The 21,224-nt window shown below is 30.7% G+C and overlaps 2 protein-coding genes and 1 long non-coding RNA gene across 17 annotated transcripts; all 3 read right to left on the reverse strand.

Moving 5' to 3' along the window:
* Nucleotides 1-1,938: 1,938 nt before the first annotated feature.
* On the reverse strand, nucleotides 1,939-9,894 carry LOC109805712 (uncharacterized). Of its 15 annotated transcripts, none has more exons than XM_083068000.1 (15): nucleotides 9,471-9,889; nucleotides 9,291-9,383; nucleotides 9,007-9,129; nucleotides 8,597-8,673; nucleotides 8,423-8,503; nucleotides 5,131-5,181; nucleotides 4,601-4,823; nucleotides 4,250-4,515; nucleotides 3,498-4,135; nucleotides 3,284-3,400; nucleotides 3,069-3,203; nucleotides 2,641-2,986; nucleotides 2,478-2,553; nucleotides 2,290-2,385; nucleotides 1,939-2,202 (listed from the first exon to the last, which is right to left on the reverse strand). In XM_083068000.1, exons 9-11 carry the CDS (start codon nucleotides 3,909-3,911, stop codon nucleotides 3,138-3,140), a joined length of 597 nt encoding a protein of 198 aa, XP_082924126.1. In that variant the 5' UTR covers nucleotides 3,912-4,135; nucleotides 4,250-4,515; nucleotides 4,601-4,823; nucleotides 5,131-5,181; nucleotides 8,423-8,503; nucleotides 8,597-8,673; nucleotides 9,007-9,129; nucleotides 9,291-9,383; nucleotides 9,471-9,889; the 3' UTR covers nucleotides 1,939-2,202; nucleotides 2,290-2,385; nucleotides 2,478-2,553; nucleotides 2,641-2,986; nucleotides 3,069-3,137. The 15 variants fall into 15 exon arrangements, with proteins under 15 accessions (XP_082924126.1, XP_082924128.1, XP_082924123.1 ...); XM_083068002.1 differs by having other exon boundaries at nucleotides 9,291-9,399; XM_083067997.1 differs by lacking the exon at nucleotides 9,007-9,129 and having other exon boundaries at nucleotides 4,601-4,780.
* Nucleotides 9,895-12,995: 3,101 nt separating this feature from the next.
* Nucleotides 12,996-13,962, reverse strand: LOC145954199 (uncharacterized). The gene is made up of 2 exons (XR_014431360.1): nucleotides 13,317-13,962; nucleotides 12,996-13,120 (listed from the first exon to the last, which is right to left on the reverse strand). It is a non-coding gene; the product is annotated as an uncharacterized LOC145954199 (long non-coding RNA).
* Nucleotide 13,963: 1 nt separating this feature from the next.
* On the reverse strand, nucleotides 13,964-18,755 carry LOC109806118 (TMV resistance protein N; the record flags this gene model as incomplete). Its single annotated transcript, XM_083069485.1, is given in 8 exon segments — nucleotides 13,964-14,926; nucleotides 15,080-15,385; nucleotides 15,491-15,638; nucleotides 15,640-16,551; nucleotides 16,689-17,197; nucleotides 17,352-17,437; nucleotides 18,220-18,294; nucleotides 18,622-18,755. Coding segments are annotated over 5 exon segments (2,817 nt in total), but the record flags the coding sequence as incomplete, so codon positions are not given.
* Nucleotides 18,756-21,224: the final 2,469 nt, after the last annotated feature.

Here is a 21,224-nt window from a genome sequence, read left to right on the forward strand (position 1 = left end):
AATGTAACTATTTACTCTCTTTTTAGTCTTTGAATATGCATGTCTCTTATGATTAAGGATGACTAAAATAATTCATAACTATTGATCTATATAGATAAAATAAACTACTGATAAATGTCTAAAAATTCACAAATATCTTTAGGAGGTGTATTGCATTAGGATTTCAATAGATTTTAAAATCTTTTTTTATTATAAAAAAATTTGGTGATATTCAATCAAGACTTTTTTTAATATAAAAAAGTATTGTGTTATTCACAAATATCTTTAGGAGGTGCATTGCATTAGGATTTCATTAGATTTTAAAATCTTTTTATTATAAAAAAATTTGGTGGTATTCAATCAAGACTTTTTTTAATATAAAAAAGTATTGTGTTACTCAATTAAGACAATCATGATTTCGTTATGATTTCTTCTTATAGGACTTTTTTTTTGTAACTTAAGTGTGCCTAAAATATAGCTTATAAGTCAATTGTTTTATTAATTGCAAATTTAAAAATTAATGTCAATTATTTATTTTTTAAAATTTTAGTATAATTAATTTAAAATCAAATGCAAGTTTGAAGTATATGCTACTAAAGTTTCATTTCGCCTCCCGTTAGGTCTTGTCATAGTGGCCTACAGTTCTCACTTTCTCCAATTGATTGAGCTCAGTAGCAACCATGTTGTCAACAATGTTCTCTATTCAGTAATTAGTCGTAAGGATTTGATGTAGGTCATAAATGAATGTGATTAAACCAATATAAATTCAATTATAGATTTAGAAACTTTAAATAGTGAGGACAATATTTATTTATATATTTGTATAATATTAAAAATTTTATATATCACTTTTAAAAAGATAAATATATATTATAATTATTTTTTACAAGTTCTTATATTTATGGTTACAATTAGAATTAGGTCAAACTAGGTTATGCTATAATTTGTAGACTTGAATATAACTTTCGTTGAAAATACATGCCTTAAATATATCTTATTTATCCATCATAAATAATTTTTGTTTATGTTCGATTAGAACTACAACCCTAAAGGCTTATTTTATGGTAATTTAACACTAATAAAAATATAAACGCTACTACAGGATGTATGATCTACATCGGTTCTGGAAGGTAATCTACATCGGTTATAAAACCGATGTAGAATAGAGCAACTTAGAAATACAAACACTTCTACGTCAATTTTGAAATCGATGTAAATTTGTACATAATCTACATCGGTTTTGCTGAACTGATGTAGATTTGCGTACAAATCTACAGCGATTGTAAGTAAAACCGATGTAGATTTTACCACAATTCTACATCAATTATACCAATAATCGATGTAGATATATACACAAATCTACATCGGTTCTAGTGGAAATCGATGTAGATTGCATTTTAAAAAAAAGTTTTATTTATTTTTTAGATTCTTTCTGGTTACCTGTATAAACATATATATATATATATATATATATATATATATATATATATATATAAATGTCAAACAGAAATTGTATAGTGCACTATTCTACTCAATTGTGTTGCGATACTACATAAAAGGTGATTATTCATTTCTAGAAGATACTTAAGAAACAATAATCTTTCCTATGCTCTCATCGGTCTAAAAAGATTCTCAAACATGTCTTTACGGATTTATCTACCCAATCACCACACAAAATAGTGGCATAATTTTGGGATATCAAAATTGTAGTGATTCATAAAATCCACTTGGCTACAAGCAATAAATCTTTTTCTCCTTTAGCAGACAAAAACAATCAAGAGAGACAAGCTATTACTTTATTCAGCAGTTATGACATCCTAACTATCAGAGACAGAGGTTTACTCTAAACAATTCTATGTACTGAACTCAAGTACGTTAATTATCTCTATTCCGTTTCCAACCCATGTTCCTTAAATCAGCATGTATAGTTAAATACATAGTAATTTCAACAAGATGAAATATGAACAATTGAATCTTCTTCACTGATGAATTAATAACCAAAACATGATAACCAAGCTTTAACTACTTAGTTTATTTTATTTTTGGATAAAAAAATAAACTAAAATATAAAGGCAAAAAATTGTTTTTGAGATATATTGTAGACAATCCTAATTAAACTAAAAATCATGCTTTATTTCTAAATTTTTTTAAAAAGAAGGTTGCCCATTGACTCCGAATGTCTTCCAACTTGGTTTCCGACAATAGTGCAACATCATCAAAAAGCTGTAACATACAGTATAATATATTAGTTGCATAAAAATCATGTAAATAAATTAATTAATGATAGTAAAAGTAAAAGAATTACATTACCTCAATCCAATCATTTATTACTTCCCCTTCAATTATCTCTAACATCCAATTCATCACATAATATCCACATCTGTAACCTCCTTGTTGTCGATTATTCTAAAATGAAAATTAGATTGAGTTGTATAAGTAATTTTTAATTTAAGCTAATAAAAAACATTTTAGGCATATTGAGGTTACAAATCAATTACCATGGGATAAATCCAATCTAGGTTCTTTGGTTGTGCTGTAGATCTACCCGCCATGACATTATAGACAACCATAACACTAAACAAAATAAATGAATGTAAGTTACATCGTTAAAATTTATAACAGAGAGCATAAAATAAATACCCGTTACAAACTAAATTTTACCTTTTAATTAAATTTTTTATTTTAACATTTGGCTTACGATGCAAAGAACAAAACCAAACAGCAACATTCTTTGCAGGACAGAGAACCAATAACTGTCAATGATTTCTACATTTAGGCACAATTAGTTAATAGATACATAAATACACAAATTAAATGGACTTCACAAAGATGCACTGACTGATCAACATAAGGAGCAAAGTAAATTTGCTTTGGTGAATTTCGTATCTTTTCAATGATATAATTTTGAGACTCCGCTTTTTTATTCCCCGATTTTTGAATTGATTGGGGCTCAAGAAATCCATACAAGTCACCATGATTGAGTTCTTCAATTTTACGATTCAAATATCTAAAATACATACAAAAGAAAAAATTAATAGTGAAGGAAATCATAATTAAATAGATAATGGTACTAACAATTGTGTACTTACAACATCCATAAATGTATAATTGAGATGTTAAGCATTGCTTCACGTTGTAATAATTCATATATATATATCTTAAAATGAAATATACAACGTAAAATCATTATCGCTGATCCCAAATAGACTTGCAAGACATATTACCTGAAATTAGGAACTTGGATAAGTAGCAAACTTAAAATATAAATATGTTAAATAGTCTTTATATTAGTTAGTCAAGTCACCTGAAATGATTGTCCATAAAGTAAGCACTTTGATGCCTCACGTAACCTAATGATAGGATCACCATTGGGTTCCGACCTATCAATAGATGGAACTCGTTTATTTGCTCGATGAATATCCTATACATTAAATCAAACATCAAACGTTAATATGAATAAACAATATGTATTTGTAATTAAAGTTAGTAATAATGAAAAAATAGGAAAAAATATATACCGTGGTTGAAATAGGTCTAACAAGATATCTCGGCCATGCAATGAAAGTTTGTAAGGCCTGCCCAACCAGCTGAACCTCTGAAGTAGGTCTGGGAACTCGAGCATTAGAATCTCGAACTTCCTCAATCACCACCTTGACCAAATCATTTGTCAAAGGCACATTGTGTATAGTTGAACTCCCCTCACAAACTCTACCAATGGCCACTACAAGCGGAGGAATCCCCTCAATGCATAACTCACACTTATTAGAGATATCAGCATGAAGCTCATCTCCAAAGGGATTACCAGCAACAATAGCACTTGAAGGAGTTGGACAACAGCCTTTAGTGCTAACACGGGCCACGATACCATGATCTACCTCAACTGGAGGAACATCCTGTGACTGTGTAGTACTCATATTCGGGTACTTTGCCATTAAATTTTGTGTGACCCGTACATATATTTGTTGTGTGAGGGCTTCAAGATCCTGTGGGCTCAATCTAGATAAGGATGACCCCTGTGATAATGGTCCAAAGTAATTACCAATAGTAGCACCAACCCCAACTGTACGAACACGACCAGGATGCTCTGGTCGTCCAAGGCAATATTTAATATATCTTGACGGCCTTTAGGAATAAATGAACCTTGTGATTCTTGCTCCTCCAACACATTATACAATAAACAAATTTTGTTTATAATATATCCGTAAATAAAAAAAATCTACAATAAATCTTCAAATACATAAAGAGATTATTTTTATAAGAAAATACTTACAATTTTTTCTGCAATTTGATTACCAAACTCAGAAGTCATCTCTCCAGAGCTTTTTGTGCAAGCCATCTTCCACAACCTATGGCGTGGAGGAGGATGTGGAGGATCAATCACTACATCCTCACTAGCACCAGATTGTATTGCTACCTCCTTAAGTCGTTTAAGTTCTCTTTTCATAAAATTCTCACAAGTAGCTCATAACCCCCACGAGACAATAGGTGGGGTGAATCATTGAGTTTCTGGATATCCTGCGCTTTTTTTCTTATAAGCTACAATAATTTAATACAACGATAATTAAAAGTGAAATAAAAATACAAATTTAATATACATTAAAAAAAAATAAACACAATTTACCTTCCAAGAAGGGTCATTCCAAATTTCTTTGAATTTCTCCCATTCATCAGGGTCAATATTATACTCATCACAAGGACTTTTACCCTTGTGTTTCCCATGTACCCATTCCCTGGTAAGATATAAAACTCTAGAGACCCCGTTTGTGTCCTTGCCACGTCCATCTAATTAATGGTCCCAAACCTGTGGGAAGTGGGAAGTGGGAACAACAGCAATGCTCTCATTTCTGGATTCATGTGTAATCTCTAGTTTAGTGTATGCCATCTGTATTTTAATCATAATATGACTTGTTTGGAAACCCATCTTTTACTTCAATCATAATATGACTTGTTTGGAAACCCATCTTTTACTTCAATCATAATATGACTTGTTTGGAAAGCCATCAGGGAGATTTCAAAATTAAAATATATAAATCAGGCACACAAGCTATAAGTCATAAGCTAGCAGATAGAAACCTTAATGTGACTAATTCGTTATAGCAAGGATGTCTTTCATGAAAACCACACACAAGCAATAAAAAAGAGAACACTCACCTTTTTATGGTCCCCAGTAGTAGCTTCAATATTTATGCCCAAGGTTAGAGTCTTCTTAAGGATTATTGCATCACGTGTAGCAGGGTCATGAATCCAAAGCAAAATTACAGTTAATAAGCCAAACTAGGTATATATGGTTAGGAAATGAAACATATTTGCTTCACTTGTCTAAATTCTAAAGTACATATAATTTAGTTAATATTTATGAATCAGGCACGTAGGTACAATGATTTGTAATTATTTTTGTTTTTAGTAAGGTACAAGAAATATGTTTCTAATTTGGATTTACAAAATTACAATTATGTTTTATGGATTTTAATTAAAAATACATTTATTATATTTTATGAACATTTATATATATTTATACATGTATTTTACATGTATCCTTCCTATATTTTTAAAATAATCGTATTGTCATATTGGATACTTATATCATATATGTGCATCATAGTATTACACTGTCCATAATCATATGATAATTTCAATGAAAACTAGAAAATGGTTCTTAGTCTTTCACTACACATAATTTGCATCATACAAGCATGTAAGTTATAGAAGTAGATCATATAAATCATATAACAAGCACAATCTGACTCAAACGTTGCATAAAGATAGATATTAATAAGGTTTTAAATGCAAGCTACTTAAGAAGCAAATCTCATTGTTAGTACAAACATTTAAGTTGTCAAGGAAGTACAACCATCTTTAGCATGTTTATATATCAATTGGGAAACTGCAAACCATGGTTTGGGCAAAGGTTACAAGAGACAAGGTTTCGCCTAAACCATGGTTTGGGACTTTCCATACTACAAACCAAGCACACCGTATTTTGCCTCGATCTAAAACCCGATTGGAGTGGATTGTTTCTAATATCATATTGGAAAATATTGACCAGTAGAAAATGTCATGAACAACTACAAGTAGTGAAGTATAAACTAAGTGTAGGAGTAGCATATAATATGCATAAATATGACAAGTCAAAAGAAGAAAAGAACTAGTAAACTTAATTAACAACATATTAACTACTCAATAGATTCTCTAAAGAAGAATCTACCATTTGGAAAGCACACATCTAAGACAAATATGACAAAGGTTGCTAGTAATTTCTATCCTGCTAGTCCAATTTCTGTGAGGATTTCTTTTTTCAAGCTGTTCAGTTTCTATGATTGCATAATAATTTCAACGGTTCTATTTCATTCCTAGCACTAGAAATGCAAAAGACAGAGGAAAAGTGATATAATATAGTCAATCTAAGGGAAAGGACTGAAAGTTCAAGATCCAATGGTCAGTTTTCTAGCATCAATTTCAATGCCATCAAAGAACAATAAAAGTTAAACAACTTCCCCTTAGAGACCAAATTTTCACGAAAGTTGTAAGCAATTAAGATATAGTCATTAAACACTTCCATTTTAGACACTCCCTTCGTTGAAAATGTCAAAGATGCATTTGGAAGTATCAGAAAGACTAAGGTAGTACCATTTTAATTGAAAAGAAAATACATTTTCAAATGCTTGTAAGGTAGACCAAATTTGGTATACGGGCACCAAAAAATAGGTTCCAAATCTGAGACTAAAAACTAAATAGAACAAAAAACAGGACTTGTTTTATGATTTTGAGTATCAGCATACGAGACAGTCATATAGTTACTCATAGTCATTGGCAGAGGAGGCTCTTGTAGAGGAAAGATAGATACAGAGAGCAGAGAAAAACATTCATGAGGCATAGAAAGGATTGGAGTTATGTGGGCAAAGCCACTGAGGAGAGATTGAATTAATGGAAAGTGATAGAACCAACTGGAATAGGATGAAATTTTATTGTGTTTCATTGTTTGGTTCATTTATGTTATAATAAAATAAAATAGATCATGATGGAATGAATTCCAATCTAATCCATCTAAACCCTTAATTTTTTCCCCCCAATGCTGGGTACAGTGTTTCCAAAGTTTTAGTTGTCAAATTGTTTGAATCTGGATCGGGACAGGTAGCTGTTTCAATCAAGCATTTAAACAGCCATGCTTCTCAACAATACCAACGTAAATAACAACATTTTAAGAACTAAGGTGAATCAATAATAAGGATTTAAAAAGAAAGAATGCTTACTCTAACATGAATTCTATCTTACAAATAATTGCACATAGAAAACCACCTATTAGATCACAATCCTCGCAATCAAGTAGATCATTACAGAAAACATGTTCATATTTGTTGCATATCTTTCGGGCATTATGTCAAACAACTTGTTGGCTTATTCAACCACATTGTTCTTAACACACCCAACAAGATTTTTTGGTCTAATATATGAAGCAATGATTCATGAGCATGACTTATTTAACCATTTCATCAATCACAAATATCATGGAATTGTTTGTGCCTAGATTTTTTTGTGGATTATTTCAGAAAAAATTACAATGTCCTCTTCAACTTCATTTTCCCTAGACGGATAATATTTACATTTTGGTTGAAGAAAACATGTTTTGCTAGTTCACTATCTGCTCTATGCTTCTCCATAAACTGGACACATTTCAAAGGAAAAAATCTATATCATCATAAAGCTAAATAATATATTATCCCATCTCCACAAAAAAAAATAAAAAAATTCAGTATCATATATCATATTATACGTGGAAAAGCTGCAATTAGAAGCAAAATAAAATAAAATGACAAATAAAGTAATATAAATATTAAGAAATTTTCAATCACATGTGTTCTCACCTAATTGCCCAGGAACTCGAGCCTCTTTGTGTGGAGCTAGAGAAGTGAACTACACTACAGGGAGGAAGTGGAATGGAACCAACCTATAGTTTGGGCCTAAACAATGTTTAAGAAGATTGAGGCCCATATTATTTTGGCCAGAGTTTGGTGGTGAATTATTATTTATGTTTTTAAAAAAATGAAAATTGCAAGCATAGAACTTAGAAAGTTAGAATAAAAGATGGTTTTGAAAATTAATATTTTGAACCCCCACTCTATTATTAATCAAATACGAACTTGCTTTCAAAATTTTGGCAATTATCGTACATGTGAGATTTTAAAACCTACTTCTTTGTACATAGTCATCCAGTTTTTAAGTACAGCAAACAACATCATACGAAACTCTATCTGCCACTTAACTTAAAAACATGATGTTTTAACTCAATTTCAAAAACCCTCCCTCAATCTACTTCCATATATGACTAGCTAAACACTGTTCTGTTTTATTTGCACTGTGCTGATTTCTAAATAGAAGGCATATTTGTCTAGAGAAAGAATGACATAAGAGAGAGTAATAATTAGTGGCCTGTAATAAATTATACCTATCCCTTAAAAGGTTTTGCTGCTTCTTGAAATACTGAGATTAACTTCTCTGAATCATTTGAAGTTGCAAACAGCAACACCTAAAAGTGAAGTTTCAAACACAAAGCATGTGATGAAGAATATTGTTCTGAACAGATAACAACAACATAAGATACATGTGTATAAACACCAACCTGTTTCTTGATTGGATTTTCGAAGACTGATGGGGCACTTTCTAAACAAACCAAAGATTGTGATTGCTGAAGTTGGACTGTGGAGGCCATACATACATATTACAACAAACAACCACAAATTAGTAGTAGCAAATAGTTGCAAAAATGAAAATAGAAAAGCCATTGAACACATGATAGATATATCCACAGAATTGTCATATTAGCACTTTTTTTGTGTAATGAGAAAGGTGAGAAACATTGACTTTTGACCATACCCGACAATTATGAGATATGCAGTGCTAAATGCTGATCTATATATATATCTTCCTTTACCATAGCCAAAAAATAGTTACTTTAATTTCAATAATAAAAACTATAAAAAAAAGGAGCCAGTTTCGCATCTGGATCTATATTTGTTCATATACACAGACCTGAAGATTGATCTCCCGATCAAATGCTTATGCGACAAAAGTTATCAACCAAATACACCAAAGACAGAGAAACCACCCAAAGCTAAAGACAAAATGAGGGCACTCTCAACTGATTCCACCAACCTGGCCAATTTATACACACCCCTTTTATTTACATATAATTACCATACATTATCACCAAATACAGATGAATCAATTAATATAAAATTGTTTTGATTTAATCTAATCAAATCCAAAGAAATTATCAACAAATACAGATGCATCATGCTAACATGCATTGTTACCTCAAACACGTCAGCAAATGCTGCAAATGCTGTCGTCGACGACGAACTTCACCAAGACGACCACCACGTTTCAGAGACCTCCTCCGAGAGCGTCTATCAAGTTGAAGCACTAACAAGAATGAGAAACGAAATCACAAAGAAGAAAAACCTAAGATAAACAAAAAAACTAGAAGACATTACCTAACGCTGTTCGTCGAAGAGGGTCAGAACTTTGTCAACCAGGTTCGATCACCGTCGTTGCTCGCGGCGGAGGGCGAAGCGAAAACGGTTCGGTCAGTCGATGGTGATTAACAAGTAGGGAGAAGAGTGTGTGCAAACAGATCGGTCAGTCGATGGTGATCAACGGAGTTCGCTCTCCGTCGTTGCTCACGGCGGCTGGGAACGTTGCTGATGAGGGAAAGGGTGGGAAGGTCCCAGGGTGGTCGCGGGAATATTAGGGTCTCACTTCTACATCGGTCATAATTAAAACCGATGTTGAACAGCTTTCCGAATTCTATTTTTACATCGGTCAATCATAAAATCGATGTAAAATTACTCATATTTATTTTGTTTATCCTCCCAACCGATGTAAATATATTTGTATTATTTACAAGTTTGTTACTGCGTTTATGATTTACATCGATTCTACTAGAATCAATGTAAATATAACGATATTAAACAGTATTTTTGTAATAGTAAAAAATAAATATGTTAAATTTTATAAAAATAAGATTTAATTTATTTATGATATAAACATGTTTTTAATATATAATATAAATGTTTAGATGATAATTTATTTAAAAACATATTTTATAATAAAAATTTTGAATAGAACAAAAATCTTACGATCTTTACTATTTTGATTTTCTTTAATTAATGTAAATAATAAATAAAAAGTACAAAAAATAAATATGTATGTTACAAATTTTATTTTATTAAAAAGATTTTTTTTAATATATTATATTATATATGTGAATATTAATATATATATATATATGTATATATTACAATTAAAATTTTAAAATAATTTAATTTATTATCAAGAAGTATTCTTCGTCACATATGAGAATTAATCTCCTTCAAAAGTTTAATAAACATAAAATAAATGGAAATCTCCTACAAACTTAAATTTGATATATCCGATAATTTAAACATATATAATCTTATTTTATTAGAATATAACTTTTGTTTTTAAAATATACTATTTTTTAGATAAAAAACATATATGCTATATATAACATTGTAAAATGGTAGTGGGAGCAAGTGCCCCCACAAGATATCATATAGATTCGTCTTTGTATAAATTGTTGTGCATTTTTCTCTTAACCTTAATATTGTACTTTACATTCTTGCAAATCTGATAACATGCTTATTATTATGTGTTATGTCTCATGAACATTGCATATAGAATGAATAGAATCTGAATTTGCATTAATAAGTGTTAATTTTCAACATAACATCTCTTATAGGCCGAAACAAATTTGGTTCATTGGAAAGTTTTTGAAAAAGTTTTAACCAAGAAAATTGAAAAGAATTATTTAAAAATTCAATTGACCCCCCTCTTGAATCGGTCATCTTTTCAAACAGTATATATGTACAAAGTTTTGTTATCATTACCTAAGGAATTTATGTTTTCATGTTTAAATTGGCAGGGACTGATTTATGTTTTCTACACTTTATACATATATTTGTTGCATGGATGCCTAGGTATTATTACATGATAACCATAGATTAGTAGATTCTTTATGTTTTCCATTGCACAATAATTATGTTGTACTAAGTATAGTAACATGTCAGGTCATTACACTCATAATACAAATTTACAAATAAACACATGTAGAAATTCAAATAGAGACCTACGAAGCTAAGGGATCCCCTCACTACCCATACCTCTCATACATGCCCAAGAATGAGACATTTTGACTCCCATTACCTTGAGTGATGATCCCATGACCCAACTTGTTCTCCATAGTCCCAACCGCTACTTCGTACTTTCTCTGATGACCTCCTCTAAGTTCTTTACAATTGCTGTTAAGATTTTAGAAGGATATATAATGAAAACCTAGCACTCGTCATTTTTAAAAGCCTTCAAATTGAGCCTAAAGTTCAATCCAAACTCCTTTCTCCACCTACAACCCTTTTCTTTTTATTTTATTTAATAAAATATTTTAATTATTACTAACCCAATTAATTATATTAATTAAGTCATAAAATATAATTATTTTATTAATCACTTATTTTATTTTATTTAAAAAATTGTTACAAAATGTCCATCATCAATAATTCTCAAAGTTGTATAGAATACATCAATAACTTTTTTTACTTTAAAAAGCTACAAATTATGTTGCAAAATATCATGTATAAATTAATTTCTTTCTATTTTGATTCGTGAAAATAATTTTTGATTTTGATTCCTGAAATCTATTATTGCTATGATGAATTCAGTTGACGGAAATCAAAAGTCGTGATATTTTCTTTAAAAAAAGGTTTTATTGCAAAATTTATTGCATACATATTTTTTTTACTGAATAAATTATTTGCACTCATCACTGCAGTTATACTATAACACTCCTACCTTAATTCTCTTTATGTTTGTAGAATTACGTACATTTCTTTTTGCAAAATAAATTCATCACTGCAGTTATATACTACAACACTACTTTATATATATATATATATATATATATATATATATATATATATATATATATATATAAAGACCTTATAAATCAATCAATTATAAAAATAAAAAATGTATTAAATTTTATAAATTAAATTGAAGATAAATTTGTGTTTAAATGTTTTTCTATTAAAATTTATAAAATAAACAAATAAGGATTTTAGAAAAATTGCGCATAAATTGTGCATGCAATACTTATAAAAAATAATTAATTGATGATATATATATATATATATATATATATATATATAATAAAATATATTAACTTTTTTTTTTTATTTTGATTTGTGAAATTAATTTTTTGACTTTGATTCCTAACATCTATTATTGCCATGATGATTTAAGTCGATGGAAATCAAAATTCATGATAGTTTCTTTAAATAATAGTTTTCTTATTAGAATTTAATACGTACATTTGATTTTGCAAAATAAATTCTCTTTATCTATTTTTCAAAATTACGTGCATAATAAATTCGCTGCATTCATCAATGCAATTATACTAAAACACTACTACTTTAATTCTTTTTATTTTTAAGAATTATGTATATTTTTATTTTTTTGCAAAATAAATTATTTGCATTCATTACTGTAGTTATATTATAACACTATTACTTTTTTATATATAAAGATAAAAATAAAGATAAAACAGTTATATTAAAGCACTACTACTTTACATGTTCTAGCAAGAAAAAAAATATTCTGTGCTTTTGGAAAAAAAAAAAAGTAGATAACTATTTTAAAATAGATGAACATTAAAAAGAAAAGTTATATATATATATATATATATATATATATATTTCTATGTTATCCTTAACATGTATATATTAGTAGATTAAAAATTAGATATAAAATAGAAATATAATTGACTTTATAAAAATGGATATAGAAAATCTCTTTTATATATATTATTATAAATAAAGATAAAGATATAAATATAGATATTTTAAAAATGAAAAGTTAATATTGATCTACTCTTTTGAATGGTCAAAACATTACTATAAGAACTCAATATGACGCATCCAAAGTTACTGCACGTACCGAGTGAATTAATATCATAACATTGTCCCTTTTTATTTCTGAATGAAGACAGATAGACGACGAAACAATTATAAGTGCAGCTTTGACTCTCCCAAGCCACAACAAGCTAGTGGCCATTTCCCATGAATTTTCTCTACAAGTGATTCAAAAGAAAACCTGCTCAACATGTTAAGCATAGAATTAATGTTATCGCCATATATCATACTATACTATGCTTAATTTTCTAGAATATTTTAACAGATAAATTCTATATGCAATGGTCTAATTCCGTAAGTAAAAAGAAAACAAGAAGAAGGAGCCTTCAATGAAGGAGCGGGTGAGTTTCATACCGATGAAGTCATCAGAGGAAGTTTATCAATTATGGCCGAGTCCTCCTCCTCTTCGATGTAGGAAGTTGTTCCAAGTCAATGGATTCCGATTCACAAATTCCCAGCTTAAACCCGGATGCTGTAGGATATACCGGAAACACCCTAAACTCTGTTTTTATTTCTTCGCTTCCAACAAATTCGATTGTAAATGTTATGTCCCCACTTAATAATATTTCGTGGTATTCTCTAAGGTCACCATAACAATATATGACGTGATCTGACATTGCATTGTCGCAACTTCTATAGAATTGCATTCCTTTGATTGTCCAGGACTTCATCTCTACGTGATCTTGATATATAGACATCAAAATATCATTGGAGACAAATCGCTTAGGAAGAACGATGCAGTAAATGAAACCGCTTAAGTGAGATATTGGAAGACAAGAAATAGTTATTGAACCCTCCGCTGTATGAAACCCACACTCGTCCATGACATGGTCTCTCGGGAAGGCGAAATAATGGTTCAACGAACCCTGTTGGTGTATGCAGGGTACGCAGCTGTGTAACATGTGTTGTAACACTACCTGTTGAGAGATCCCTTTCTTCAAAGAAATGCAGTTACCGGCGCTCAGTCTATGTAGGTTAGGTGGAAGCTCTGGCAAAGACATGAGTTTCCTGCAGTTATCTAGCTGAAGCCCTCTCAAGGATGGTGGAAGCTCCGGCAGAGACACGAGTTCCCTGCAGCCTCTTAAACAAAGCTCTTTCAGCATTGAAAGGTTTTTGATGTTTGCAGGAAAGCTCTCAATATTACTTCCAGATAAGTTCAAACTTGTCATTTTCTCTGATACCACCGAGATTTCCTTGAGAGATGAACAGCCATTGAGAAATAGTCTGGTTAGAGATTTTGAATGAAGGTCAAGGCTTTCAATGAATTTGTTACCTGTTAAATAAAAATTTTCAAGTTTGGGGCATGATAGCATTGATGATGAAAATGCACGTATAGCCGTGCCAGATAAGTTCAAACTTGTCATTTCCTCTGATGCCACCGAGATTTCCTTGAGAGATGAACAGCCATCGAGAAATAGGCTGGTTAGAGATTTTGAATGAAGGTCAAGGCTTTCAATGAATTTGTCATCAATTAAATGAAAATTTTTAAGTTTGGGGCATGATAGCATCGATGATGACAATGCACGTATAGCCGTGCCAGATAAGTTCAAACTTTTCATTTCATCTGATACCACCGAGATTTCCTTGAGAGATGAACAACCATTGAGAGATAGTCTGGTTAGAGATTTTGACTGAAGGTGACAGCTTTCAATCAATTTGCAGCCAGCTAAATCTAGGAGCATCATTTCCTCTACCATTGCTGAGATTTCCTTGAGAGATGAACAATGGGAGAGAGATAGTTCTCTCATAGATTTTGAATGGATGTTAAGCCTTTCAATCTTTTCGCAGTAGCTTAAATCCAAATATGTAAGCTTGGGATGACACAAAATGGATGGATGAAGCCGATGTAAGCTTGTGCACTGTCTAAGACATACTTTTTCAAGTTTTTGTGCCGTAGATAAGTCCGGTATTTCAATCAAGTATTTTGAGAACGAAAGGTCAATTTCCTTTAAATTCACAAGATTCTGTAATCAAAAAAAAAATATGCATCACATTATTTAGGAATTGTTAAATTAATAATCACAAGCAATAATTGAAAGATAAACCTAATCATACATAGAAGCACTCGAGCCAACACAAGAAAAGTTGCCACATAATACATAAAGCGACATTCTTACATGAACTCCATTCCAAAGCTTTTTGAGGTTGCTATGACGCATGCGAAGCACTACAAGTTGTTCAACACAAAAGTTAGATGGAAAATACTCCAGCTTAAAATGATCCCAGTAAAGATACCTCAATTTGTTAAATGATTCATTGAGATCATTTGTAAGGTATACATTATACTTGCACTCGTACATCCATACTCCGTGTATTCGAAGAAATCTCAAGTTAGTCATCTTTGCAAGGGAATTGAAACTCACATTTAGATCCCTAGTTAATTTAAACAAATCTAAGTCTATGCCTTCAACAACATCAGTTCCCTAACAAATATAAATTACAATAGTTAGTGAAAGTTTCCGTACTAGTTATTTTCAAAAAAAAGATAAATCTATCATCCAATAGAAATAATTGCGCCTGTCATTTACCTTGTTATGTTTCAACACATCAAGCACATCCTCATGTTTCCACAATCGACTTCGTCTTCCAATGTCTTTAGATTCTTCTTGAACAATTCTCCAACCCATTTCCCGTATCAGATCATGCATTTCAATCTGATTGTACTTTGAAATTGTTGAGAGCTTTATCTAGAAGGACTTCTATCCCAAATTCTGGAAAGAAATCAAAAGCTTCCAATACACTTGTTATAAAACCTCTTGGTTCGTTTTTGAAGAAGCATGCAATGTCTAGAAATATGTCCTTGTGAGTAACATCTAAGCCATCATAACTTAATTTTAATACATTGTGAATTTCCATATTTGGAATGCTTTGAAGTTTACTCAATTCTGATTCCCATGCTTTTATACTTCTTGAAAAAAGATTTGTACCTAAAACTTTTAAAGCCAAAGGAACACCTTTGCAATAGGAAATCACCCTTCTTGACAGTTCTTCATATCCATCTTTAGGTACTTTTTCTTTAAAAGCAGTCAAACAAAAAAGCTGTAAGGAGTGAGAAAAATCTAAATCTTGGACTTCATATATTTTGTCATTTGGGCCAAGTATATGCTTATCTCTAGTTGTAACAATAACTCTACTTCCTGGACCCAAGAAATCATATTCTTTGATTAGTTTTTCAAATTGCTCTGAGGTAGTCACATTATCCAACACAATCAAAACTTTTTTATATCGAAGCCTACTTATGTCCGATGGATTAAAATCAGAATCTTTCTTCCCTAGCAACTTACAAAATAGTTTTTCACGTAAAGTTATCAATTCATGTGAACTTTCCCCTATATCTGTAAGAAAGCAATGACCTTCAAACTCATCAGATAGTTTGTCACGTAAAGTAGTAGCATGGGTGGTTTTACCTATGCCTCCCATACCCCATATTCCAATGGTTATAACTTCGCTTGACCCAAGTTTTAGTAATGATTCAATCTTTGCCAAACTTTCCTCAATTCCAACCAGTCCTTTAAGATGGATTGGGTGTCTAGGAGCCAAATTTCCCAATAAACCTTCAACAATTTTCTTAAGGAATTCAGGTTGAGTCCTAGCATATGAAACAACAACAAAGAAATAAATGATATAAGTTAAACAAATTCTAAAGGAATTCAGGTTCAGTCACAGAATTGCCTTTCTCATTTTTACCTTAAGAAAATTTAATAACTCTCAATCCATTTTATTTACCTGTAATTTTTAGAGTGATACCCAACTAAATTGGCAGCTTTAGTTAGGTCAGCTTTCCCTTGTTTGCACCTGCGGTCTCCCTCATGTTTTACAAAGGCTTGCTCGTAGCTTCCGGATTGTTTCCTCACATCAGTTGGATCTACCATGTAGAACACAGGAATCACAAGCTGTCCACTTTTTTCTCTACACTCCAGAATCTTACTAAGTTCACCCAAGCACCACTTTGACGAAGCATAGTTCTCTGAGAATATGACAATAGATACACGAGAATCTTCAATAGCTTTAATGAGCGCTGGTGAAATTTCATCTCCCTTTTTAAGTTGGTCGTCTATATAAGTTTTGACTTTCTCTTTATTCAAAGCTTCATATAGATGGCTTGTGAAGTTCCAACGGTTGTCTTCACCATGAAAGCTTAGAAAAACATCATGAGATTTGGAACAAGAGTTGGAGGAAGAACCAACAACGTTGATTCTTTGTTGTTCATCCATTATGAATTCTAAGTACTGCACCTGCAATGCCGGAATGATACTTTTCAAGAAATGAAAAAACTTTTTGTTTCAATATGTTCTTGACGTTGTCTCATTATTTGTTATTCATAATTTATAGATCTGTCTAATATGAGATTAAAAAGTTCAAAACTAAAGAAGAATAAATAATGTTTACCAAGTTGCAAGTGTAATTTTGAGTTTTCTGATCCTTGGTAATTATATTTACCTTTATTAGTGGATTCTTTTGTGCTGCTGGAAAGGCTGAAAGAGCATTTGAACATAACAAAAGTTTAGTAAACTAGTAAATGTAAGAAAAAACTTAGAAACATGAAATAATGGTGACTTTTAAAATTCAAATTAAGTGAATAGCAACGTAATTAGAAAATAAGTTTACATTTTGGATTCAAATTAGTATTTCTTTGACATTTATTAATAAACTAATTGACACATGACGTAAAATATACTCAATAATCCAATTGTTTAAAATATACTCTCAGCCTTAAATACAAACCGGTATTGATTAATATGGAATTTAGTATGTTATTGAAAGTTGAATATTTTATATTTCAACTTTTATATAGGTCAAGTGGTGCTTGGTTTTCAGATGCATAACCCTAATTATGACTTTAAAAACCAAAATTACTAGAACAGGAGAAAGACTTAGAATTCTTATACAATCCAATTTGTAACAGCATATATTAATTGGTCAGGAAATAAAACTTGAAATATGTGTTATAACCTGAAATACATGGTTGGAGTCCAACATGCATTATTATTATAAGTGATGATAGAACATTAACTTAGCCTTAAACAACTTAGACACTGAGAAAAGCATAGACATCAAATAAATGAACTTAAACCTACAAATCACATGTTCACAATAACATAACCAGTCATACATTGCAGCAAGCAATAAATCAAGGCATTTACAAGTTTATACTTTCATCAATTAAAACATGCTTAACACCTCATCTTATTAAAAAAAAAAAATAACCAATTTATAATTTAAGATTCACAAATCTATTAAGAGAAAGTACACTTACCTTAAATTAAAAGACAAATTTAGATGGCCAGTCTGAACCGCAATTTGAAGCTCGTGCCCTTAGAAATAGTATCAGCTTAAAAAAAAAAAAAAAAAAAAAAAAAAAAAAAAAAAAGAGTAGCAACATCCAAAGCGAGGTTGGTAAAAAAAACAAAGAACATTGTGATGAATGACTTTAAACACGCGAAATATTTTATATAAAATAACAGTTCTATTTCATTTTAGACAACCACAAAACTCAAGTTTTGAACTCCATAACCTATTTTCTCAGTCAGCATTCACATTCTTAACTCATTCCCTACCAGCTAAAAGATGGGAGGACAACAAGAAATAAATTAGCCATGTCCTTTTATAATTTAATATTTCTATTGAGGCAAAATTGCAACGGAGAAAAAGACCTTACCACATACCCAATCGGACTTCTTGCAACAGAGAAGAACACCGGAGCTTCTTGGGTGGAACAGAGAATAGAGAACAATATAATGTTTAAACTATTTGTCAAGTACGAAAGACGAATTAGACAGCAAAAATGCATATGCTATGTCATCTATGCATCTAAGAAGTTTCATATGCTATGATGCAGAGTGTATTAAATTTCCACACACTTTCTTAGCTGGTTCCTAATGGGCTACACTTTTTGACTACGTAGTGATGTGATTATTATGGTTGAATTATGCTTTATTTGGAGAATAAACAATCATTTTAATTCTTGAATTTATAAAACAATGTTATATTAGTCTCCAAAATTAAGAAATTGTTGGATAAATTCCTGTAGTGTGAAGTAAGTCTTTAAATTTAACTACATACCATCTTCTTAATCCCTGAATACACATGTCTCTTACAGAGTCAGCGGTGTTAAAATTTGTAAAATAGTGCAATAAAGTATGTCTACATGTGTAGGTATGCAGAATTTTCGTCCTCCATTTAAAGGTTTTATATTTTTAAGATAGCTGTGTGTTGAAATTCGTGATACTTTTAACCTTCGATTTGCTTGGTTTCCTCTTGTGCAAGTTGAATAGCATATACTCCTTTTTTTTTTTCATAATCGTTTTTTAAAAATTTGTTATTTTTTTTATTATCATTTTATTAAAATTAATGACTTATTAATTTTTTTTCTTCTATTTTTATCCTTGATAATTAATATATGTTTATTGAACAATGTATGTATTTATTTTTAATATTTACTTATTTTTTCTTTAACTATCCATATAAAATTAATGTGTATTTATACAATAGGTTACAATTCATGTGTAATCAATGAATTAAAAAAAATAAAAGGTAAAATAGGAAAATAAGTAATAAATATTTTTGAAAACTAAAATATCAATGATTTTTTTAAATTCTGTGCAAAATCTTAAACGATTATGAAAAAAAAATGGAGGGAATACTATGCTCTCTCATCTTGGCCTACTGTTCAATAGCTGTACCCATCATTAACTAATAATTTTTTAATAAGCACCTGAATTAAATTATGAATAATTTTGTAGTCACGTTTCTTTAATAATAAGAACTTTCCGTTTAATCTTTTAAATTTTAAGGATACAAGTTCTAAGAAATTTCTGTTTAATCTTTTAAATTTTAAGGATACTAGTTCTTTTTACTCTTGGGATTATGGCTTATGTTGCATAACAACTAATAAAAAAGGTTTTTTCTAGTGTGAAAATGAGATTAAATTTAAACTGTCAAACATTCATGGCAACATGTTTTTACAATTCAGTAGATTGTTAGCTACTCATCGTGCGTATCGTACACTCTTGATTTAGTTTAATTTTTTTTTTATAAAATCCTAATTTAGTCCCTTATAATATTTTTTGTTTCAATTTAGTCTCACTTTAATTTTTGGTTTCAATTTGGTCCCAAATAATTTAAATTAGTAAAATGTCGGACTTCCATCCAAATTATTTAAATGGAGTTAATTGTTGGTCACGTGGCATCCACGTGAATGCCACGTGAATGTCTAGGTAGATGCCAAATTTCTTTAATTCACCTAGAACCAGAACGGTCTGTTCTGTTCCAGAATGCCAAACACAAACGTCGATGAATATAGTTCACGCCCGTGATTTTAAATCACGGTTGTGAATCGTGCAAGAAAAAAATCAAGGTATAAAACATTTCAACACTGGATTTGGTAATATTATCAATGGGGATTGATAACTTCAATTGCTAAACATTTGGGCTATACAATGTACCGTTAAGGATAATGCAGTACATCACTAAGGATAATGGTGACAGGTTTTATTTCATTGTTAGTCAAACTGGAGTGAACATCTTACACTACCAAATCAACAAAATATAGGCAAGGATGAAACGACATAGTATTTTCCCTTGAAGTCATTGACCGATTTACCCCAACAACAACAACCTGTTCTTGAGGAGGTACAACCTGAAGTAGAGGAAGAGGACATATAAGACCAATATTTCATCACACAACCACATGTGCAGGTAGATAATGCTAATATCATGTCAGCCATTCAGTGTTATCTGGTGGATAAGATGTATTATTGGCACCTTCAGCGTTATCTAAATGATTTCCCTTCTCAGTAATTTCTTTGAACTTTCTTAGTATATGTTATGTTATGAAATTTTGTTTTCAGTCTCTGAACCATATTTCTGTCTTTGAATTTATGTTATGTTATGAATTTTTATTTTCAATTTTTGAACCACACTGTGACATTTTGTTGAACGTATGTATGTGGTTGGCATTCTGGAACGACCCGTTCTGAATCTAGAACGACCTGTTCTAAAACCAGAACGGCTCGTTCTGGTTTCAGAATGACCTGTTCTGCTGCACTTATGGTGTGTTAATTTTGCATCTGGAACGGAAATCACCTAGGCATTCACGTGGCCAACAGTTAATTCCGTTTAAATAATTTGGACGGAAGTCCGACATTGCACTAATTTAAATTATTAGGGACCAAATTAAAACTAAAAATTAAAGTGAGACTAAGTTAAAACAAAAAAAATATTATAAGGGGCCAAATTAAAGTTTTAATTTTTTATTATAAA

This window comes from Cajanus cajan, chromosome 2 (genome assembly GCF_000230855.2).
Source record: "Cajanus cajan strain Asha chromosome 2, NIPB_CcT2T_4, whole genome shotgun sequence".
Lineage (NCBI taxonomy): Eukaryota > Viridiplantae > Streptophyta > Magnoliopsida > Fabales > Fabaceae > Cajanus > Cajanus cajan.

Excerpts from the sequence above, each read along its gene's own strand:
- LOC109805712 (XM_083067997.1), bottom strand. The coding sequence starts at position 3,911 with ATGGCAAAGTACCCGAATATGAGTACTACACAGTCACAGGATGTTCCT. Across the intron at positions 3,401-3,497 it reads TTAGACCTATTTCAACCACG|GATATTCATCGAGCAAATAA; the intron begins GTATATATTTTT and ends TTTAATGTATAG. Across the intron at positions 3,204-3,283 it reads TTTATGGACAATCATTTCAG|GTAATATGTCTTGCAAGTCT; the intron begins GTGACTTGACTA and ends TCCTAATTTCAG.